This window comes from Xenopus laevis, chromosome 7S (genome assembly GCF_017654675.1).
Source record: "Xenopus laevis strain J_2021 chromosome 7S, Xenopus_laevis_v10.1, whole genome shotgun sequence".
NCBI lineage: Eukaryota > Metazoa > Chordata > Amphibia > Anura > Pipidae > Xenopus > Xenopus laevis.
This window is the reverse complement of record NC_054384.1, coordinates 19,395,324-19,416,555: the sequence shown is the minus strand read 5'-3', so window position 1 is coordinate 19,416,555 and position 21,232 is coordinate 19,395,324. Positions and strand designations below refer to the sequence as shown.

The window sequence follows — 21,232 nt, the reverse complement described above, 5'->3', positions numbered from 1 at the left end:
ACGACATTTTATCTGCCCCCCTACAAGTAAAAAAAAACATTGGTGGTCGGGGAAAGATACAAGTAAAAAAACAAAACATTGGTGGGCAGGGCCTCCCCAAGTTAAAGATTTTGGGGGACTGAAAAATAATTTGCCGTGGGACCTAGAAATAATATCTTATAAAGCCACTGAAAAATTCATGTGATAATTCAACCACACACACTCGTAGTTCTCTACTGCACTGGTGGTGCTGGCCCTCCGTTGACCCGGCCAGGTCCCTTAGCAACAGCAAACGTATTCAACTTACCCCTTTTATTTTGCTACCAACAGTAACAATGTTTTGGAGGGAAACCCTCCCTTCATCAGGAGGGTCAAGCTACTGAAAAAAACATCAGCTGCCAGGGCCCCCAAGTTAGAAAAAAAATGTGTGCCCAAAGGTTTTAAAAAAAATGGTGTTCAGCATGGCCCTGCTCCTACTTCGGCGAAACTCGGCTCCTACTTCAGCGCAACTCGACTCCTACTTCGGCAGTTCAAGGGTGGCCTGGCTAATCCAGGAAACATAGCACAGCCGGGGCCCCCTAACATATAGAAGCCATCAGGCCCTGGACAATTGTCCCCCCAGTGCCCCCTGATGACGGCCCTGGACCAGCTTGTATTGGTATGGGGTGTGAGAGGAAATTCAATTTACCAGGAGGAACCCAATGCATGATAACTTTTGTGGAAGCCACATTATACTACTGGAATTTTGGGAATGATGCAGGCCTGTCCTGTGCCACCATTATGGTGCACTTACCTGTCTACTTTGTAAACTGGCAAACTCACTGGAACAAATTTACTAAAGGGCGAAAGGGCCGTCACTAGTGAAAATTCACCAGAAATACCATCTGCAGGGAGATTGGCAATTTACTAACAGGCGTAGAGGACAATTCGCTAGTGAAAGAGATAATCGCTAACTAAGTTTCTAGAGGATCTATTTTGTCTTTATTTTTCTTTGGACATTTTTAATTGTAGGGACCCTGAGTTTTAGGTATAGTAACTCAGGCACTTCTCTCTTTGTATTTGGACACCTAAGTGGTCCTTTAATATACCCAGGCAGCTATGTCTCCCTTCCTGGCTCCACTGGGATTTACTCTAGGGCAGGCTATGGTTTGCCCACTAGGTGGCAGCATGTAAAAGTATAAAGGGCTTTAGCCCCATGTGCTCAAGGTCTTTCCTGGGAGGGACCTCAACTCTCTGTGACTGGATCCTTTGCGGCACGGAACTACACACGGTACCAGTAGTTGCAGGAAGTTGCACAGGTACATGTAAGTCATTGGCATAGTACAAGCATCAGTACTCCTGTTTACACACTACAACACACACAGCGAAATTGCATGTTAAGGAAGAGACCGGGATCTCATGAGAGCAGCGACCACTGGGGCACCGGCATACGGGTGAGCTCCGCCATTTACCATGCTAAAATTTTCTGTGCCTTGAGGAATTGCCAGAGGTCTCACAGCCACGCTGATGACAAGCTGTTAAGGATGAGATCTGTAAGGGGTCCTGTACACCCACCAAACATTGTGTGCAGCCTGTTTAACACAATAAACACAAGGGATCGCCCTGTGGAAGATCAATTCTTTGTGCCAGTCACTCTGTGAGTATTCCAGGCAGGTGCCAACCCCTCTCAGTAATGAGAACCAGAGTATAACTATGTTGAGAGGTTCGGTGTGCCTGTGGGTTGTCTAAACTAGGCCCTGTACTAGTACCACTTAAAGGAGAACTAAACCCTAAAAATGAATAGGGCTCAAAATTAAATTTTTATATACTGAACTTGCACCAGCCTGAAGTTTCAGCTTCTCAATAGGAGCAATGATCCAGGACTCCAAACTTGTCACATGGGGTCACCATCTTGGAAAGTGTCTGCGACACTCACATGCTCAGTGGGCTCTGAGCAGCTGTTGAGAAGCTAAGCTTAGGGGTCGTCACTAATTATCACACCAGTGTTACCAGTGCAGGGCAACATAGCATTATATTTGTATTACTCTTTATTTTTTATGTTACTGTTCCTCTAACTGCAGTAAATTATATAGATTATCAAAATAAACAAAAAATCATGAAATAAGTTGTACATGTCATGGAAGAACCAAGAGAGGGCAGTACTGTGTCATGGTTTGCCTTCTACCTTGTACAGACTTTATGTAATATGGCAATATTAGAAAACATTGTAACATATGGACATTAGGGTCAGATATCACTTACATGACAGCTTAAATGTTTGTTTTCTTCAAGAGATTCAATGATGTTTATCTTACATAGAATACTACCATCTCTCTCTATAAATTGCTGCTCTGTATTAGCATGAAGCCGTGCCACTGTGTAGCCTGGTACAGCATTTATGGGCCCTTGGTTTGTGTGCCCTGCAGCTGTACTTTTTTGTTTGCTGTATAGTCTAAACACAGGGACACATATTAGGAGGCTGTTTATGCAAGGCCAGTTTTACATAGTGGGCACCCCTAGGCCTGCTGTCGTTCATTGCCCCCGCCCCTCCTTTATTCGCTCAAATTTTCATCATTGGGACCAGAGCAATGGGGATTGGTGCATGGAAAATGTAAAAATTCATTTTATCTCCTGTGCATCCCCAGTGTTTCTGAACCAATGTGGGTGTGGTTGGGCAGCATGCCGCCCCCTACAATCCTGCTGCCCTAGGCCCAGGCCTTGGTGGCCTCTCCACAAATCCAGGCCTGTGTATATGACTGCTGTATGCTTTCCTTTGTGCAGAAGCCTGTATCTTTGCTGTGCAGTTGCTTACTTTTTTGTTTCTCTTCACCATACAGGTGGCACAGGCATTAAAGGTGGGCAAATAACAAGACAAATCCTTCCCCTTTTTTTCTGTCTATGACATCATCCAGCCCGGTTACAGGTTGGAGAGCCATCCGATTGGCTGGGTGCCATAGTGCATCCCTGGGAGAAGGGGAGTGGCTGACTTTGGAGCCAAATGTACAGGGTTACAGACAGAACTAATAAAGGGATCACTGCTGCAGCAGCCAGAGAGATCCAGTGCTGCTAGAAAAGACTAACCAGGAGGAACTTGTGCTCTGTGTTGAGAAAGCATTTTGAGCTTCAGGGAGAGCCAGTTTCTATCTCCTGCCTGTGGATGCTTTGGCCACTGGAAAGGAGGCTGGGAAAGTGATCAGTGACATTGGAAACTGCTGTATGTGTGTGAGCTTGGTTAACAGTTTCACCCATAATGCCCCAGTCTCATGTAGCTATATTGTATTATTATCCTCTAAATATGGCAATGCTGCAATTCTGTCTCCGATGTGTCCTGGCATTAGAATTTGCTCATTTTACCTATGTGTGTGCCCCAACCAGGAGCTCCCTCCCGGTGCGGATGGCCTAGCCCTGGTGGGGGGCAATTAAAAATAAAACTAGTTACCCTCAACCGGAGTGCAGGCTCTATTAGCCTGCACCTTTGGTTTGGGATAATATTTTTTGGCAACGTATGCCCTTTAAGTTGCTCTGTTCAAGTCAAACTGCTTAGAATTCTTACTGCTCATCATCAAAATCTCTCTACTGTTGGGATGCTTTTACCGCATTCATTCTGTTGCCAGTTTGTTTGAGGCGTATTATATTATATCTGCAGCCGCTTGCTAAACATTGGCTTCCACCATACTGCAGGGGCCATACTTGCTGCAGGAATCCTGAATTATATCCCATTATGTGCATATTTACTCATTTTTATTAGATACTCACATCATCAATTGCTACTTTCCTTTTTTGCATAAAAATTCACCAGTCTGTTTTATTGTTATTCATATATTATAACCTGTTGAAATTGAGCAAACTTTCTAATATTAGTATATTTGATGGCATTTAGATCCAAGATCTGAAGAGCCGAAGACTCGAAGCCGCGAACAGAGCTGAAGCCGTGAAAAGACCCAAAGCCCCGACGACCCAAAGCCATGAACGGAGCCGAAGCTGCGAAAAGACCCAAAGCCATGAAAAGCCCCAAAGTTGAAGCCATGAAGCAGCAAAAAAGACTGAAGCTATGAAAGGAGCCAAAACTGAAGCTGCGAAAAGACCCAAAGCCATAAAAGGAGCCTAAGGTAAATTCCACTGAACGCCAATGTGTTTTTTTTTTATTTCATTAAAGGAGAACTAAACCCTAAAAATTAACATGGCTAAAAATGCCACGTTTTATCTACTGAACTTATTGCACCAGCCTAAAGTTTCAGCTTCTCAATAGTAGCAATGATCATCTTGGAAAGTGTCTGCGGCACATGCTCAGTGGGCTCTGAGCAGCTGTTGAGAAGCTAAGCTTAGGGGTCGTCACAAATGATCAAGCTGAAAATGAAGTTTGTAACATTAGCTGATGCTACAGGGCTGATTATTACATTCTAATTTCACTGGTTTCTGTGCTGCCATGCAGTAATTATCTGAATTAGCCTTTATATTCTATGTGTAATGTATATTGTGAGTGGGTCCCTATGCTCAGTAAGTAACATCAGCAGAGAGCATGTGCATCAGCAGAAAAGAAGATGAGAAGCTACTGGGACTGGCTTTGCTTCCCGGATCTCTGTCTCTGGACCCTGTCGCCTCAAAAAAGGTACATGCATGTGCACGGGGAGGTCATGCCAAAGGTTGCTGTTGCTGCGGTCTGGGTCCAGAGAGGGATTTGCGGCAGAGTCTGGGCTTGGGAGAGCCCCGAGACAGCAGCCCCAGTGGGCCTTGGATCCCCCAGCCTGACCCTGGATGTTGCTCTCAGTGGCCTCAAAGCAGGTGCTTATTTTTGAATCCTAGGCTTTTGTATTGTATTGTTTACATAAAAACCAAGTGTACTGCCAAACCTCCTGTAGGCTGCCAGTCCACATAGGGCCTACCACTCACAGTCCTTGGTTACCCCTGATCTAGAGGGACATGTAGATAAACATGGAGTCACAGAACCAAAGGTTAACTCTGTGCCATCTGCATATTTATCTTTTGAAGGATCCCTTATTGTATTGTTTATTGGAACTCTAGGTACTAAATTGAAATAGGGAGTGGGATGTGACTGACCTTATAATAATTCCTGTAATGATGCTGTTTCATTTTCTTACCCTGCGCTTTGGGGTATGTAAATATCCCAATATGGGGTGAATCCATTTCATGCCAGTGATGCTAGAGTTTAATGGGTGGGATGTCCCTTATTCACTGTGTAAGAAACTTTACACTGTAAGGAAGAGAGAGTCTGCATTTTGGGCTCATGGCAACTCCCACATAAACAAATGACAATAAATTACTTCCCATGCTCATAAAAGCCAATGTGAATTGACTTTCATATATTAAACAGCTCAGAATCAGATTCTTGAATCTAGACACAGACTGGACAAATGGAATGAAGTATAAGAAAGCCGATAAACGAACATAATGGGTGAGGGTTGCTATCTGCACTTCCTACTCTTATGGATGTACTGTAGACTTGCTGAAGTACTTGCACAATTAAATCAAACCCCATTTGAGCCAATACTGTATATCCCTCCCAAGGAACCCCTAATAAAAGTTCACTGTAACTATAACTGACTGTACCTGGCTCTGCGCTGCAATGTTATCTTACAGCCTGTGCCCAGGTGATGATGTCATCAGATGGCACCTTACACTAAGCAAGAGACCTCAACCGTTATGACAGTTGGTGTGACAGCGTCAGAGAGAGAAGAAGCAGAAGAGAGAGCTCCAGTGGATTCCAAGAGAAAATGAAGAGAAAATATTCTAATTCTGGAGAATCTGACCCCCCACCTTCAAAGGAGAAGAAAAGAAGAGAAGACCATGAAGAAGAGGAAGAAGAAAACCAGAAGGAGAAGAGAGAGAGCAGTTTGGAGGAACAGCTGCCAGAGAAGGGCTGCAGGGAGGAGAGCATACCTTCTGGTTTTAAAGATTCAGACCCCCAGCCCTCAAAGGTGAAGAAAAGAAGAGTAGACCATGAAGAAGAGGGAGAAGACAACCAGAAGGAGAAGAGAGAGAGCAATTTGGAGGAACAGCTGCCAGAGAAGTGCTGCAGGGAGGAGAGCATACCTTCTGGTTTTGAAGATTCAGACCCCCAGCCATCAAAGGTAAAGAAAAGAGAAGACCATGAAGAAGAGGAAGGAAAAAAACAGAAGAAGAAGAGAGAGAGGAGTGTGGATGACCATCTGCAAGTTGAGTGCTGCAGGGAGGAGAAACGGAGAAGGCAGGAGACTGATGAAGGTAAAGACAAATCACTTAAAAATGTCTAAATAGCAAAAAGGAGTAGGTCACATGATTGCCAACTGCCTCTAATTTACTGGTGCAATTGCTGTTTAGGACCCAGATACTGACATAAGTGTAATATTAAATTTAATCTATAGATCGAGGGCCCTCTTTACTTCTCATATTGGTATTTGCTGGTTTCTGTAGGATTTTGGTACTATGTTTATTATATACACTGGTTTATTGTAAAGCATTGTGTCATTTGTTGGTGTTTTATAAATACATGTTGGTCATAATAACTAATTATAAATTGCACAAAGGCAACAGTCAAAGGGAACCAATCAGCAAGCAGCTTGGAGCAGTGTATTTGAACTTGAAATTAAATATCTGATTGATTCTTATGGGTAATTGATCTGATGCAATTTAGCACCTACAGAATGTCCTATATGTAAAAAAGTTGCCTCGGTGCAATAGCCAATGAGATTTTTGCATTTATTTAGGTGACCAGTAAATACTTCCTGTTGATTGGTTGGTATCAGTGACTAGACATGTACCAGTTTTGCAATATTTACTACCTAATCCTATAGGGTAAATTTTCTTCATAAGTTCTAAACTGCACCAGTGGCGATACCCACATCAACTAATGAAAGCATTGGTTTCATTTTCTAATATTTGCTAACTAGTAGTCGATTGTTTAAAGTTAATTGCTAATTGGTTGCTATTGACAACTGCAATTTAGCACCTATGTTAATTCATGAGCTTTTTATAAATCTCCTCTGCTTTCCTTTCTCTAACATTTGGGGGATCTGCCTGCAAATGGCCTTTGAACAACTGCAGATGGTGGATCAGTTAACTCTCATTTTATATATAGGCTTATGTTTGTAATATGTATGCGCTAATGCAGAACACATAGACCCTGGAATAATCTTATGCACATGGATCATCAAGGACACGTTAAAATCTGTGACTTCGGCCTGGCAAAGCAGAGCATCTTTTATGACGACCTATCAACTGGCTGGGCCGGAACCCTGCAGTGGCCACAATTTGTCTTTTAGACATTTGAAAAGGTTCTCCTGTGCTGGGAAAGAAGAGTTACAGTTTTATGGAGCATTAAGTGCAGTACATGGGAGCAGCAAAATTCATTATTAGCTATTGAACTATTAACTATAGGAGCTCTTCATTAACTATTATTATTCAAAAGGTGAAAATAAAATGTATTTTCCTTTCTAGGAGAAGCTGGACCTGTGAGTGCAGAAGCTCAACCTTCAAAGCTAAACCCGCTCAGTATCTCCAGTTACAACTTCTACTCTAAGTTGGGAGCAGGAGGATACGGCAAAGTGAGTGATTGGTTCCCATTAAACACAATATTAGTGCTTAAAATACACAGTGCTATTAACTCTTTTCTTGCCTTTTTCAGGTAATGCTGGCTTCGTTAGGAGACCGGAGGCCATATGTGGCTGTAAAATCTGTCAGCAAACAAGAGGCCCCAAATTACAGCAACATTCTCTCAGAGTCTCAAGTGCTGAACATCGCCAGACACAGCCCATTTCTTTGCCAAGGCTATGCCGCTTTTCAAACCCAGGTACAACATTGACTCCATATTGCCATTTAGTTTGTAATACTGTCCGTCTGTGTCCCCTAGATGATAGCTCTAGTTATACATCTGATCCCCTTACATAATGCCCCATATATTATATATATATTATAACCATTACAAATTATATGACCCATATAACAACCAAACTGATTATACAGTACAGTTCCTACACATTATATAAGGTCTCTTTGCCCTGTACACCCCTTACATGTTCATGCAGGATTTATATATCCAGTAGTGCATTAATAAAACCATGCAGGATACCCACTAACTACCCACAATATTAATCATCTGATGCCATAGATTCATATTGTATATTTTGTTCTATTTGTGCAGCAAGTACAAAAACAGATATTTTGGCCCACCTTATTTGGCTTTATATTCATGTAATTAGGGATGCACCGAATCCAGGATTCGGTTCGGGATTCGGCCAGGATTCGGCCTTTTTCAGCAGGATTCGGATTCGGCCGAATCCTTCTGCCCGGCCGAACCGAATCCGAATCCTAATTTGCATATGCAAATTAGGGGTGGGGAGGGAAATCGCAGGACTTTTTGTCACAAAACAAGGAAATAAAATATCTTTCACAAAGGATTCGGGGGTTCGGCCGAATCCAAAATAGTGGATTTGGTGCATCCCTAAATGTATTTAATAAAATATGTACTGCCCTATGTTGTAAGTGTTTCTTTCTCTCTTTCACTCTTTCCATTTGTCTGTGTAACCAGTGGCATGCCTTCTATGTAATGGAGTACCTGAGTGGGGGCAGCCTTGAGGATGAGCTGAAGCTACACGGGACGCTGTCCATGGACAGAGTACGGTAAGTATTACATGGCACTAGTACAATATGACTTATAGATAGCTTTATACCATTTGTGCCTATAAGAAGGATGGATTATAAAATGTGTTCACTTTAGCACTAGGGAGCAGTGTCGGACTGGCCCACTGGGATACCAGGGAAAACTCCCGGTGGGCCCAGGTGTCAGTGGGCCCTCATGCTGCTAAACTTTTGGCCTATTTCAAGGCCATTCCCTATTTCTATTAGGAAAAAGAGGCTAAATAAATGGAATAATTGATTATAGTATAAAGAAAACAGACTAGGAGAATAGAGGTTGATTGAGGAGATAAAGAATACTAGCACTCAGAGTGGGCCCTGGTCTAAAGTTTTTGGGCGGGCCCCTGATGTCCCAGTCCGACACTGCTAGGGAGCATCATATTCAAATTTAGTACTTGTTTTCTCATTTTCTTAAAAGAAAGCTAATGAATTACAGTTCATTTAACAATTATTTCCCTTTTTAAAAGGTTTCATTCTGCGGAGATGATCTGTGGCCTACAATACCTGCACAGCCTCGGGATTATCCATCGGTCAGTATAAATTTCTTCATTTCTGTAACATTACAGCAGAGGCCACACACAGGTTGTTCTGCAAATCAGCAGCCTTCATCTTTTTTTGTAATGCCTTTTATCTTTATTTTACAGAGACATCAAACCCATGAACATTCTATTGGACCATCAAGGACACGTTAAAATCTGTGACTTCGGCCTGGCAAAGCAGAGCCTCTTTGATGGAGACCTAACAACTGGCTGGGCCGGAACCATAGAATACATGGCCCCGGAGGTGAGATATGCAATTACAGATTATTTACATGGGTATTTATTTTCTGTCTGTGAATATACCTTCATGTGAGCACTTTCACAGGCTTTATTTATTTACACACATATAAAATAGCCATGCTAAACAGCACACCAATATACTAAGAGTAAATTTACTGTAGGTACTGGTAGCTAATAGGCCCATGGAGAGAACCAGCTTAACAACATTTCTTTACTTGACATGACAAACATTTTTATTACTTGCTCAGCTTTACATAGAGCTTTGGTGCCACTCACATATTGCCAGGCATTATCCATATTTACTGACACAGTTTATTTTACCTGTAGCTGAGTTATACCCATACAGCACTTACTGGGCTCTGGCAAATGTGACAGTTCTGATCCACACTAGAGAAACTAACTGGTCACATGCATTACTCACTGCACTCCATATGCTCAATGGGCAGCTGAATCCGTTAAATTCTGTTGCCAATATTATCCCAGTAGACTTACTTAAAAGCGCCATTTTACAACTTGGTAAATTATTCTTTTTCTTTTCTAAGATCCTGAACAGAAAAACATACAACGCAGCAGTAGACTGGTGGTCATTGGGCATCACCATCTGCAAAATAGCCACTGGCGAGTCACCGTTTCATAACAGCGGGAACAAGAATCAGCTCATTTGTTCCATCAAAGACCATGAACCCAAGATCCCTGATTGGCTGGATGAAGATCTAAAACATCTTCTGGGGCAGGTGAGTAATGACAGAGGGATAAAAGTATTGACATATTTACTAATAAATGAATTCTCCATTTCTGCTCAATTGCTGGGATTTAAATAATTGTCCATTAATCCTTTAGCTGCTAGAAAAGAATCGGAAGCAACGCCTTGGTGTTCGAGGAAACATCAGATGCCACCCATTCTACAAATCCATCGATTGGGTGGCGCTGGAAGAGGAAGGATTACAACCCCCTTACCAGCCGAGAACAGTAAGTACATGGTTGGGGAATTATAATCACAGATGATTATAACATTGACTAGTGAAATTAGAAAGCAGCAGCTTTAGTTTGTGGAACTTGTATTTAATCCTATAGGAAAACCTATACAAATAAGGCAGAAGGGATGCTCTGTGGGTACAGGTAATGAGATTATTAACATCTCTGAACCTTCTGGATTCTTCCAAATCTGTTTTAAATTAGCCCCACAATATCCCAAAAGAATGGCACAATATAGTACTGCCATCTACAAATGTTGTATTTTGCCATTATAACCTTTTTTGTAAAGTGATGTGAAATACATGGCAAACTGAAACACAAAGTGCTATATTAATAGAATCAAAATGCTTCATATGGACTTCTAAAAGCAAATCCAATGACTATTCTCTTGCTCATAATACATATTTTTCATTGTCTTGATTAAAATAATTTTCCCCTTTTAATGCAGCCATCACCTGAGCTATTCCAGCCGTGTAAAGAGAAGCTGTCATTCCTGGAGTACAAGGAGGATGAAGGAACATCAGGAGGCAGTGACACCATTCCCGGCTTCTCTTTTCAAAGTTCCACCTGGCTGACGTAAGTATGGATAGGCGTGTAATCCAGCCAATAATAACAACTATTCCATCAGCACAGGTTTTAGCAGATAGTGGACATGATTGTGGGCTGCAAGAACTTTTCCGCCTGCTGCATAAAGGCCAGAGCATCTCTTGCGATTCCTGTTTCAACCATCGGCTCCACCTTCACCTGGGATTCCATCTACCAGGGTATGAGACTGACGGGTAACATCAGGCCTAGAATTATGAGGGGCAGTCACTCATCTGGCAAATCACGCGTAAGTATCAGGTGGGTATCTTTATGTGAGTGAATGTGTGAGTGAACGTGAGATATGAAAGGATAAGGGTGTAACAGAAGGCAAAGCAGAGTCTAAGATCACAGCCTGCGTTGTCTTCCTGCACATCATGTCTATGGAAGCCATACCCTGTTAGTTATGTATATAGTTCTGTAGTTCTCATAGTTAGAAATCCAGGTCAAGGGTTTTTTCCCATCTGAAGTAAGATGGGGTTTTTACCTTGTCCTTTAAGTTTTGATGTTACATGAGCAAAGGGTGGGACATAGACACGTGCAGTTTAAGCCTCGTTTGTTGTCTTTGTTTGTCACGTTTGTCCTGTTGTGTGAGGCGTTACACCCGGCGTGCCGGTAACAAGGTTGAAGCCTTGACGTGGCGTTACTGCTCACATGTATAAACATGTGCTAATTCAACCAATGCTGAGAGTGTGAGTTATGTATTGTTTCATTGGCAGAATTTGTTTCACTTGCTCATAACCTCTTTATCTCTTTGAATACAGCATTTACAGCATTCACTGTTGGAGGCATGTAGGCCCTATGGCAGTTGGGACAGGGCACTACAACCTATGCTTAGATTGTTTTCTTTTTACAAGCACTAGGTACAGAGGCCGCCAGAGAAAACGGAGCAAAAAGGGAGCACTCACTGTTCCGATGCCAATATGCTGTGCTTCCACGTGGTAAAGCGCTTCTCGTAGCGTAACATACAAGTGAAAATCTTCAAGCGACATGGAGCACTAGCAAGGCTAAAGCCATATTTTTATTGTACAAACATCATTAAAATCATGGAGCGCACAAATTTGACACGCTTGACGCGTTTCGTGGACCAAACCACTTCCTCAAAAGCATGATTAGTTTGAATGCTTACATTTTTCATGTGCTATTTGAATAATAACTTATTAGCCCTTATGCCTAAATTTGAATACTTTGAACAGGGCATTGATTCATTGATAAATGTATATGACGTATTTTTTGTTCACATATAGATACTATAATCCAAACCTTCCTATCATAATATCCCCTAGTCACGAGATACCACATAGGGTTAATGTTTTTAGGAGGTGTGATTTGAGAGCCTTTTAAAATGTTCAGGTGCATTCAAACTAATCATGCTTTTGAGGAAGTGGTTTGGTCCACGAAACGCGTCAAGCGTGTCAAATTTGTGCGCTCCATGATTTTAATGATGTTTGTACAATAAAAATATGGTTTTAGCCTTGCTAGTGCTCCGTGTCTCTTGAAGATTTTCACTTACAGAGGCCGCCAGACTCTGGATGCAGTGTCTTTTAGAATACGGTATGCAGGTGCGCCCTTTTGCCTTGTCGTAATAAATATCCCCTAACATTACATCTCAGAATGGCTTCTGATGAAGTGACCGCTGTAGTCACGAAACGCGTTGAGCCATGTACTCCCCTGCTCTGCTCATCCGGATTTTTGTGCTTTTAATGAAGATTTAATAAAAGAAGATTTTATACAGTTTTTTCACATAGTTCTTCTATCCAAACAAGAAGCAAACTCATGCACCTTCAATTTAGTGTTTGCCTTACCCACGTGACCAGAGTGGAACGTTTGGATGTTTTGGATAGAGCTCTCACCCAGCCCCACAAACTGACTTTGTTTGCATGCACTCTCAAGCTATCTCTTTCAAAACACCTTCCCTAAACCTAAGCCCTTTAAACCTTCATTTCCCTCTTGGATTTCACAAGCAGAAATAATGACACAGAGCCACAAAATTCCATTCATGTGGGTGAAGATTTATTGAATTTATTTTGCCAAAACCATATCTTGTCTTTCTTTTTCACATAACTGATGTTAGAAATATTGTATAACCTGTACAAAAATATATAGAAATACAGGTATAGGACCTGTTATGCAGGATACTTCGGACCTGGATTTTTCTGGATAACAGAACTTTCCATAATTTGGATCTTCATACCTTAAGTCTTCAAGAAAATCATGTAATAATTAAATAAACTCAATAGGCTGGTTCTGCTTCCAATAAGGAATAATTACTGTATATCCTAGTTTGGATCAAGTACACAGTACTGCTTTCTGGATAACGGGTTTCCAGATAATGGATCCTATACTGTACAAATGCTATACAATGAACAAAATATAAATGTAAATATCAGCATTCCATATTCAGAAAGAGGCTAAGGGCGAAATTTAATACAATTCGCAAAGAGAATTTGAGAATAAAAATGTGCCTGTCACAATGTAATATTAGACTTTTATTGCATTGCGATTTTTATTTGCGCATTGTAAACCTTTTACACCTTCTGGAGTTTCATTGAATATTTTGTTGCACAAAAGGTTTTGCGATTGTTAATTTTTATTACATCCACTGAGTACGTTCGCAAAAGCAATTTGGACGCAAACTTTGCTTGGAAGTCGGTAAGGTCTTTAATCCATGAAAAATGGTGCAAACATGGTCGCTAGCGTTCGCAAGTGTCTTTGCAAAGTTTTTTCACTAGTGAAACATATTACATTCCCCCTAAGAGTTTAGCAGAACATGTTCATCCAGCCCTTTTGCCCAAAGGAAAACTACCTGGTAGATCCTCCCCACTTTAATAATAAGCTGGAATTATGCAGGAAGCCTGGGCCCCAATCAAAAGGGAGATTGATATAAATTGTGAATACCCAACTGGTGGCCCTCCAGCTGCTCTCATACCTATTATTATACAATATTACTAAATGAAATGCCTTTGTACAAATCTTCTATTTTTTTTTTTATCCAAAACCAGTGTTGATGTTTGAGCTGTTCATGCAAAAGTAGTTTTTAAGGACAATTTTTATCATCCCCAACACGGGCAGAATTTTGGAGAGTGTAGAGTAGAGACTGATCTTTACAATAGCAAACCTTCCCCTATCCTGTCTGAGCACAGAAGAGTTAATCACAAAGTGTGAAAGAAGCAAAAGGCCCAGGACTTGATATACGGGTCACTTTAACAACTTTGTCTACTTAGTCTTGTCTGTTGCTCGCAATTTAAGTTCTCCAGTTAAAATCTAAGTTATATACTGAGCTGTAATGATGATAACTGTGTGGCATTATGTTGAGGGTTTTATAGAATGAATGTGAATATTTCCCCCTTGGTGTGCTGCTATGGAACAGGACAGAGCTACTGGCATGTGTTTGAAGTTTCCAGAATTCCTCCTGATAATGGGCAGGATAATTTAATAAAAGAGTCTGTATATTTTCTATGCAGCTCTGCAAGGTGTAACAACAGTCTACCTGATACAGGTATATCAGCTAAGTCAGGTGGAGGGTTGCAGAGTGGCAGGGAATTCTATTCTACAGCAACATGGAGTCTAGGTTGTATTTTACTGTTTGCTTTGTGTTCACCTGAACAGCAAATGGCAGTTTAATGTATGTATGTGTGTGTGTATATATATATATTACCAAAAAAACACACGCCAAAGACTTGTTAGGTGAAAAATAAAGTAGATTTTATTTCAACATTAACATCACTCAAGCTGTCCTCAGGAAAATGGCATCCAGGCAGTTGCTATTTATTGGTTGTGAGTGCACCAGGCAGGACTGGATTATATATATATATATATATATATAAATATATATATATATAAATATATATATATATGCTTGTAGTGTATACTTGTTTTGGGCAACCTTTGGCCTTTCTGGTGCTGTTAGACACCCACAATACCACCAATATACAAATATAAATCCTTTGCTTTGTGATTAGTTACCTGTTCAGCTGAAGTCGATGTTCCCAAAGATGCCCTGACAACTACGTTCCTTAGGATCTGAAGCTGATAACTTAATGACAGTAGCATACTAAGGATTTCTAAACTGTGTGTCAAGTCTTCATTTGTTAAAGGGGTGGTTCAATTTTAAGGTAACTATTAGTATGTTATAGAATGGCCAATTCTAAGCAACCTTTCATTTGGTTTTCATTATTTATTTTTAATAATTTTAGTTATTTGCCTTTTTCTTCTGACTCTTTGCAGCTTTCAAATGGGCGTTGCTGACCCCTTGCCTATTTGTTGCCTCAGAATATCCCTCTCTACATCATAATAAGAGTTATCTCAAAGCTGAACAACCCCTTTAAGGATCTATATAATATGTTAGGGGAAGCCACATCTCTACATTGCACTCATTTGGTAAGGCTGGAAACTGAAAAGTATAGTCTATAGAGACTAGTAATGCCACCTCTCTAGGGAAAAGTACAAAACTTTTTTATCTGTCATCTTTCTGCCCTAATACTAACATCAGCCTGTTGACCTGCCTTAAAATCCATGGGGTATTGTGTCCGTCATATTTTGGGCTATTCATACTTGTACTCTATTTTATACAGAGCTTTCTTTATTCTCCTGAGTGCTCTATAGTGGGAACTGAGGAGGAATCAACCTGCCATCCATGCTTCTTTGTGCTGACCCGGGGGAGGGGTTAGGAAAGGGTGCCCTTAAATAAGAACTATAATGAGATTTCTGGGAATGTAATGGCCATTCAAAAGATGTGTGCCCACAACTGCAAGTATGTGTAGCGACTAAGATTTACAAGCTATCTGGGTCCACAAGAGGTTGCCTAGTGTGTAGATCAGGGCTTTGTGAAGGGTACTAGGTTCCTTAGATGACAGAATGGCTGTCTGAGATCTAAAACAGTAAAGGCGATGACACGTTGGCACCCATGAGGCAGTGCAAATTAGTCCAAAATCCCCCTCATTGCCTGCTATGCTAGTCACTGGAAAGCACTGCTGCAAGCGCCTGCCTGGCAACTGTGACTGGGAAACATGGCAAATATGAGAATGGCCTGAAAACACTTGTCTGAGAATTTCTCACGCAATTATTTCTTTAAACACGACAGTCCACATTTCCAAGTTGCTTAAGGTTTTAAATTGCCACTGCCCCCAAGCTACTAAAATTCACCATATGTAAAGCACCCCAAACCGCAACCATGTCCCATTGCCCTAATGATAGTGACACAACTTTATGCCATTATGATTTCCCAAAGCCTTCTAACTGAAGTGAGAGTTGTAATACAGGAACAAAACTAGAAGCCCCATGGGGACCAGTACAAAACTCTGTGCACATATAACCTGTACAGATGCTAGAGGGGCTGCTATATTATGCCATAGACAGTCATTATTTATGAACCCGGGTGGATATATTTGACCTTCTTTGTAAATGAAATACCAGGGCCTACAGGATTTTGAATCTCAGTCCAGACATGCCTGTAGACATGAATCTGCACTGTTAATAATAATATTACCATAGAGATCTGTAGAACAGTAATGCAGTTATTGATGGAATCCTATTAATGGTATCCTGGATTTCATGTTATTAGTCTTTGAATTACTAAACCACAGTTCATGGTCCTTGTACAAACCCTAGCCCAGCAGAACATGTAACTAAACCCACTGTAACTTCATCTGATACTGGACAACCCAACACATTTTACTTTTCCTGATCCAAAGAGTGAGACTGAATGAAGACAGAAGGGTAATTTATACTCCATAAAATAAGCGTTGTTAACATTGGGGGAAAAAAGGAACAGAAAGCAAAAAACATATTAAAGTGGCACTAGTTAATAAATATTATATGTTGACTTGCTTCTAGGAAAGATCACTATATTGTGGCACCATTAGTTTCTGTCAGTGCCGGGCAAACCGGTCGAATACTTAGCCCCCTGTCGAGTACGCGAGAGCAATCGCAGAGGACGGGCGAAGAGTGCAAACTCTACAACACTCTGCACACACTGCTGCCACAGCTTCTGGACACTGGTCCGAACTAGGGGAAGACATCAGGGAGCTGCTATCTGGTTACCTTTCTATTGTTCTGTTGTTAGTCTGCTGGGGGGGGGAGGTGGTGATATCACTCCAACTGTCAGTAAAGAGTAAAGCTGGCCATAGATGTTGAGATTTTTAAAAGATCAGATCCTGATCGTGAGACCACGATCTTCTCAGAACGATCGTACGATCGTACGAATCTACCATCAACTAAAAAGACCAATTTACCAGGAAAACAAAGGGGAGCTGCCTGCTTGGCCCTGCAAACATAGAGAGATTGCACTGGGACCGACAAAGATTTTTTGACCTGGCCGATCAATTTCCCGACAGATGTCGGCCGAAAAATCGTAAGATGTACGATCGTTCGAATACCACTAACCGCACGATAATTTTCGAAGGATCGGTCGGGCTTCCCTAAAATCGGTCGTTCGGCAAGAAGATTCGTTGCGTCTATGGGGACCATTACTTAAGTTTATCAGAGCACAAGTCACATGACTGGGGACAGCTGGGAAACTGACAGTATGCCTAGCCCCATGTCAGATTTCAAAATTAAATTAAAAAAAATCTTTTTTTGAGAAACTGATGTGCAGAATTCTGCTGGAACAGCTCTATTAACTGATGTGTTGAATGAAATTTTTTTGTTCCCATGACAGTATCCTATTAAGGTTTATTTCCACAGTGTGTTAGGACCCTAACTAAGTAGACCTGTAGTTATGTATAATATTCTTTGCTTTCTCTAAGACTAGGCCCAAGCAGGTCATTTCGTGGATCGGTCACTGTGAAGCTTTGCTCTTCCCTTGAAGGTGCTCTGATTCCATCGGGGTTCTTTGATATTGATGTTGAAGGGCAATTCCTGAGACAAAATCTGAAATAAAGGCACAAAGCATATATATTACTTCGATAGTATACTGCTATATTATTTACTATGAATTTAAAGCACCAGGGAAGTTTTGGTTTGGCTGTGGGGGATTTTCCACTGGTTTTATTAAATTTTGAAGCTGGAGTGAAACCCTTTTTATACCAGAGCTGGGCTCAAGAGTGGGTTGTTGAGAAAATACTTTTATAGCAGCCAATTCCCCGAGCTGGCTTCTGCCTGCTATAATGAGTAAACACCAGCGCCAATGCACTTGCGGCACTTCGATTTTCAAAGTCACCTGAAGTTGCCTCACGAGGAAACTTCGTCCGACTTTGGAAATCGAAGTGCAGCGAGTGCATTAGCGCTGGCATTTTCTTATTATAGCAGGTGGAAGGCAGTTTGTGGAGAATGTCACCCCACAGAAGAGGCGATTAGTCGCCAGGCAACTAAATCTCCCCGAATCTGCCCGTGTGCCCCTGCACTTAAGTAACTGGCCTCTTATCAGTCAGACAAAAACAAGCTTTCAGCACAGGTTAAGCTTTTATTTGTTTCTCATAAAATATGGTTAAAACACTAGTTGTTCAGTTTAAATAAAGCAAAATATGATACACAGGGCTGGACACATTTTTTTGCAAGTGAGCAATACAATGTCGATCCAAAAACTGGTCCAATTGCTGTTATGGAATAGGCAATGTACTTGCAATGTATTTGGCCAAATCTTTTGCGAAGGATTCGGGGGTTATATATTGGATATTCCTAATCTTAATGTACAAATATAACAAGATCAACAAGATGGGCGACATTTAACAGTTCCGATTTTGCTGAAAGAAAACAACATGGAGGGCACGATGGGTGTTGTGGTTGTATGTGCCTGCCGGTCTCCGAATAAAATATATAGAGATGGTGAATAGGGCTGCATTGTCGTTGACCTTACATTTCTCTTGTTTTCATGATTTTAATAATAACCCTGAGTATAACTAGGGGCTACTGGGGTACAGAAACATGAGAGAAGGCACCTCAGACTCAATGGGTTACAGATGCACAAATCCCCCCATTCAATGGGGCCTCTCTTCTCCTGGACTCAGGTAGCAATGGGGGCCTCACTTCTCCTGGACTCAGGTAGCAATGGGGCCTCTCTTCTCCTGGACTCAGGTAGCAATGGGGCCTCTCTTCTCCTGGACTCAGGTAGCAATGGGGGCCTCACTTCTCCTGGACTCAGGTAGCAATGGGGGCCTCTCTTCTCCTGGACTCAGGTAGCAATGGGGCCTCTCTTCTCCTGGACTCAGTAGGAGTCACAGGGTCTGCTGTCTTTATTGTCAGCCCCTTGCAATCTATAAAAGTACAGTCTAGCACATCCTTCAGCCTCTGCCTTTATTTGCTCTACTCTGCCATGTTCTTTCCTCACACACTTTCCATTTCTGAAGCCAAAACCTGGTTCATTTCAAAATGTCTGCCGACAGCAGGTAAACATCACCATTTATTTACAAGTTATTCGCCAAATGGAGTCAGTGAAATGTTTTATTGGCAAGCAGAGGAGATATTAAATTAATGGGGCGCTGAGATTTTATCTCAAACGTGATTTTTACCTCAGAACAACCGAGGTCAGCGAGTGGAACGGAGGTTAAAAATACCTAAACACTTTCAATGTGTCCTGATAAGCGAGTGCAGGGGGATTATGGGAAAAGGGTTTGCAGTTTAATTGAATCCCTTCATTCAGACCTGCCCAGACATATCAGGATGAACATCAGCAGCATCACTGATAATATACTTTTATACTGTGTGGCCCTTTAACAACTGACAGCAGCTGGGATGTGTAGTTGTAAAAAACACCGCTGGAGGGCAATATGTCCCCACTGTAATGGTCAGGCACACATACACACAGTACAAGTCCCTTCACCCTGACACGAACGGGGAATGACACTGCCCTCCCTCTCAGCTGGTAATTAATCAGATAACAGAGCGCTGAGTGTCTGCGGCTCAGAGACTATCCAGCCCACGCACGTACAACTCGTTTGTTTCTATGAACGTTTCCAGCACAGGACCCATTCCCACACATATCATCCCCATTCCCCCGTATTAATGCAATTGCAGGTGACACTGACACAGCAGCTCATCCCTGTCAGGGGCTACCTCCGCGCCTAGTGCCTCAGGAAGCAGGGCGGACTGAAATCACCCAGGTGCCAGGGAATCCCATCCGTAGGCGCTTTAAGAAGGATCTCCTGCATGGATGGCTCCCTGCAGCCGGTACCTGTGACATAAATCCGCCAGTACCTCCGCTCCAAGAACGTATCCTTCCGCGATGGTTACAGCTGCCTGCATGTCCCCAGCCCCTTCACCCCCGAGCAAGTCACGTGCCTGTTTATTGACAAGACCACCGAGCGCTTCCTGTGCAAGGCCACTCTGCTGGAGGGCAGCTGGGAAGACTTCCAGGACAGCATGGAGCTGCTGCTGCACAAAGAAGGCTCCTCTTACCTGAGCCCGGAGATCCTGGCTGGGTACCTGCTGGACAGTGAGTCGGACTGTGCGGAGCTGAATGACAGTGAGAAGCGCAGGATCTGGGACAGGGCCGTGTGGTTCTCTGACCTGGAGGAAGAGGAGTCCCACTTAGTCAAGGCCATGTACAGCATTACAAAGATTTCCAATAAGACCCTTAAGAAGTTTGGGGTGAAGTGTTTCCAGCCCAGCAAAAGGCTGGTGTTCCCATGGTATAACCCCAGGGATTTCAGCCTGAATGGCTTAAAGTTACTGACTTCAGAGGGCCACAAGCAGAAGGTCCATTACGTTGAAACCACTTACCCCAGGCCTGGCCGCTACTACAACCTCTTCAACTCTGTGTCTCAGGAAAGAAGGAGACAGAGGTGGTGATCAGTAGCCAAGAAGTGAATTGTTTAGCCATACACCAGTCTACTGGAGTCACCACCTTAGCGCTGCCCAGGGGAGTCTCTTGCCTCCCCCCTGTCCTCTTGCCCTACCTGGAGCAATTTAAGCGCATGGTTCTGTGGCTTGGGGACGACCTCTTGGGAAGCCTCCAAATTATTTGCTGGGAAATTAGACGTGAAGAGGTGTTCCCGGATCCGCCCCAAGCGGGGACAAGCCGCCCAGTCCTCTGCAGGCCTTTAATGATGGCTTGAATATCAGTAAAATCCTTAAGGCTTCTCTCCCTGTGAGCCACAAATCTATCATCTCTTTCCACCAGCTCAGACAGGAGCTATTTGGTCAGCTGGAGAATGCGGATCAGGTTGCAGGAGTAATAATGGACCTGGTTCCCTGAGCTGAATAAACTTTACAGGTACATATTAGTTTATACTTTAAATTGTCTGCCCCAATGTACAACTTCTTTACTTAGGGATCTGCCAAGCAAGTGTTTTTTGAGTTCATCCATAATACGGGAAATAGGCGACGGAGGTCGTTGTTGTATAGCCTTTCCATATGAATAAAGATTTACA

The 21,232-nt window shown here is 42.3% G+C and overlaps 1 protein-coding gene, 1 long non-coding RNA gene and 1 pseudogene across 2 annotated transcripts; all 3 read left to right on the top strand.

The window, feature by feature from the left end:
- The first annotated feature begins 6,999 nt into the window (after positions 1 to 6,999).
- LOC121396130 lies at positions 7,000 to 8,712 on the top strand. Its single transcript, XR_005962847.1, has 3 exons — positions 7,000 to 7,499; positions 7,580 to 7,744; positions 8,483 to 8,712. It is a non-coding gene; the product is annotated as an uncharacterized LOC121396130 (long non-coding RNA).
- A 349-nt stretch (positions 8,713 to 9,061) lies between these two features.
- LOC121396129 (protein kinase C delta type-like) lies at positions 9,062 to 11,672 on the top strand. The gene is made up of 5 exons (XM_041570704.1): positions 9,062 to 9,119; positions 9,234 to 9,372; positions 9,911 to 10,102; positions 10,209 to 10,337; positions 10,792 to 11,672. The coding sequence occupies exons 1-5, from the start codon at positions 9,073 to 9,075 to the stop codon at positions 10,921 to 10,923; spliced, it is 639 nt and encodes a 212-aa protein (XP_041426638.1). The 5' UTR covers positions 9,062 to 9,072; the 3' UTR covers positions 10,924 to 11,672.
- A 7,803-nt stretch (positions 11,673 to 19,475) lies between these two features.
- Positions 19,476 to 21,232, top strand: part of LOC108697187 — a 34,809-nt pseudogene continuing 33,052 nt past the window's right edge.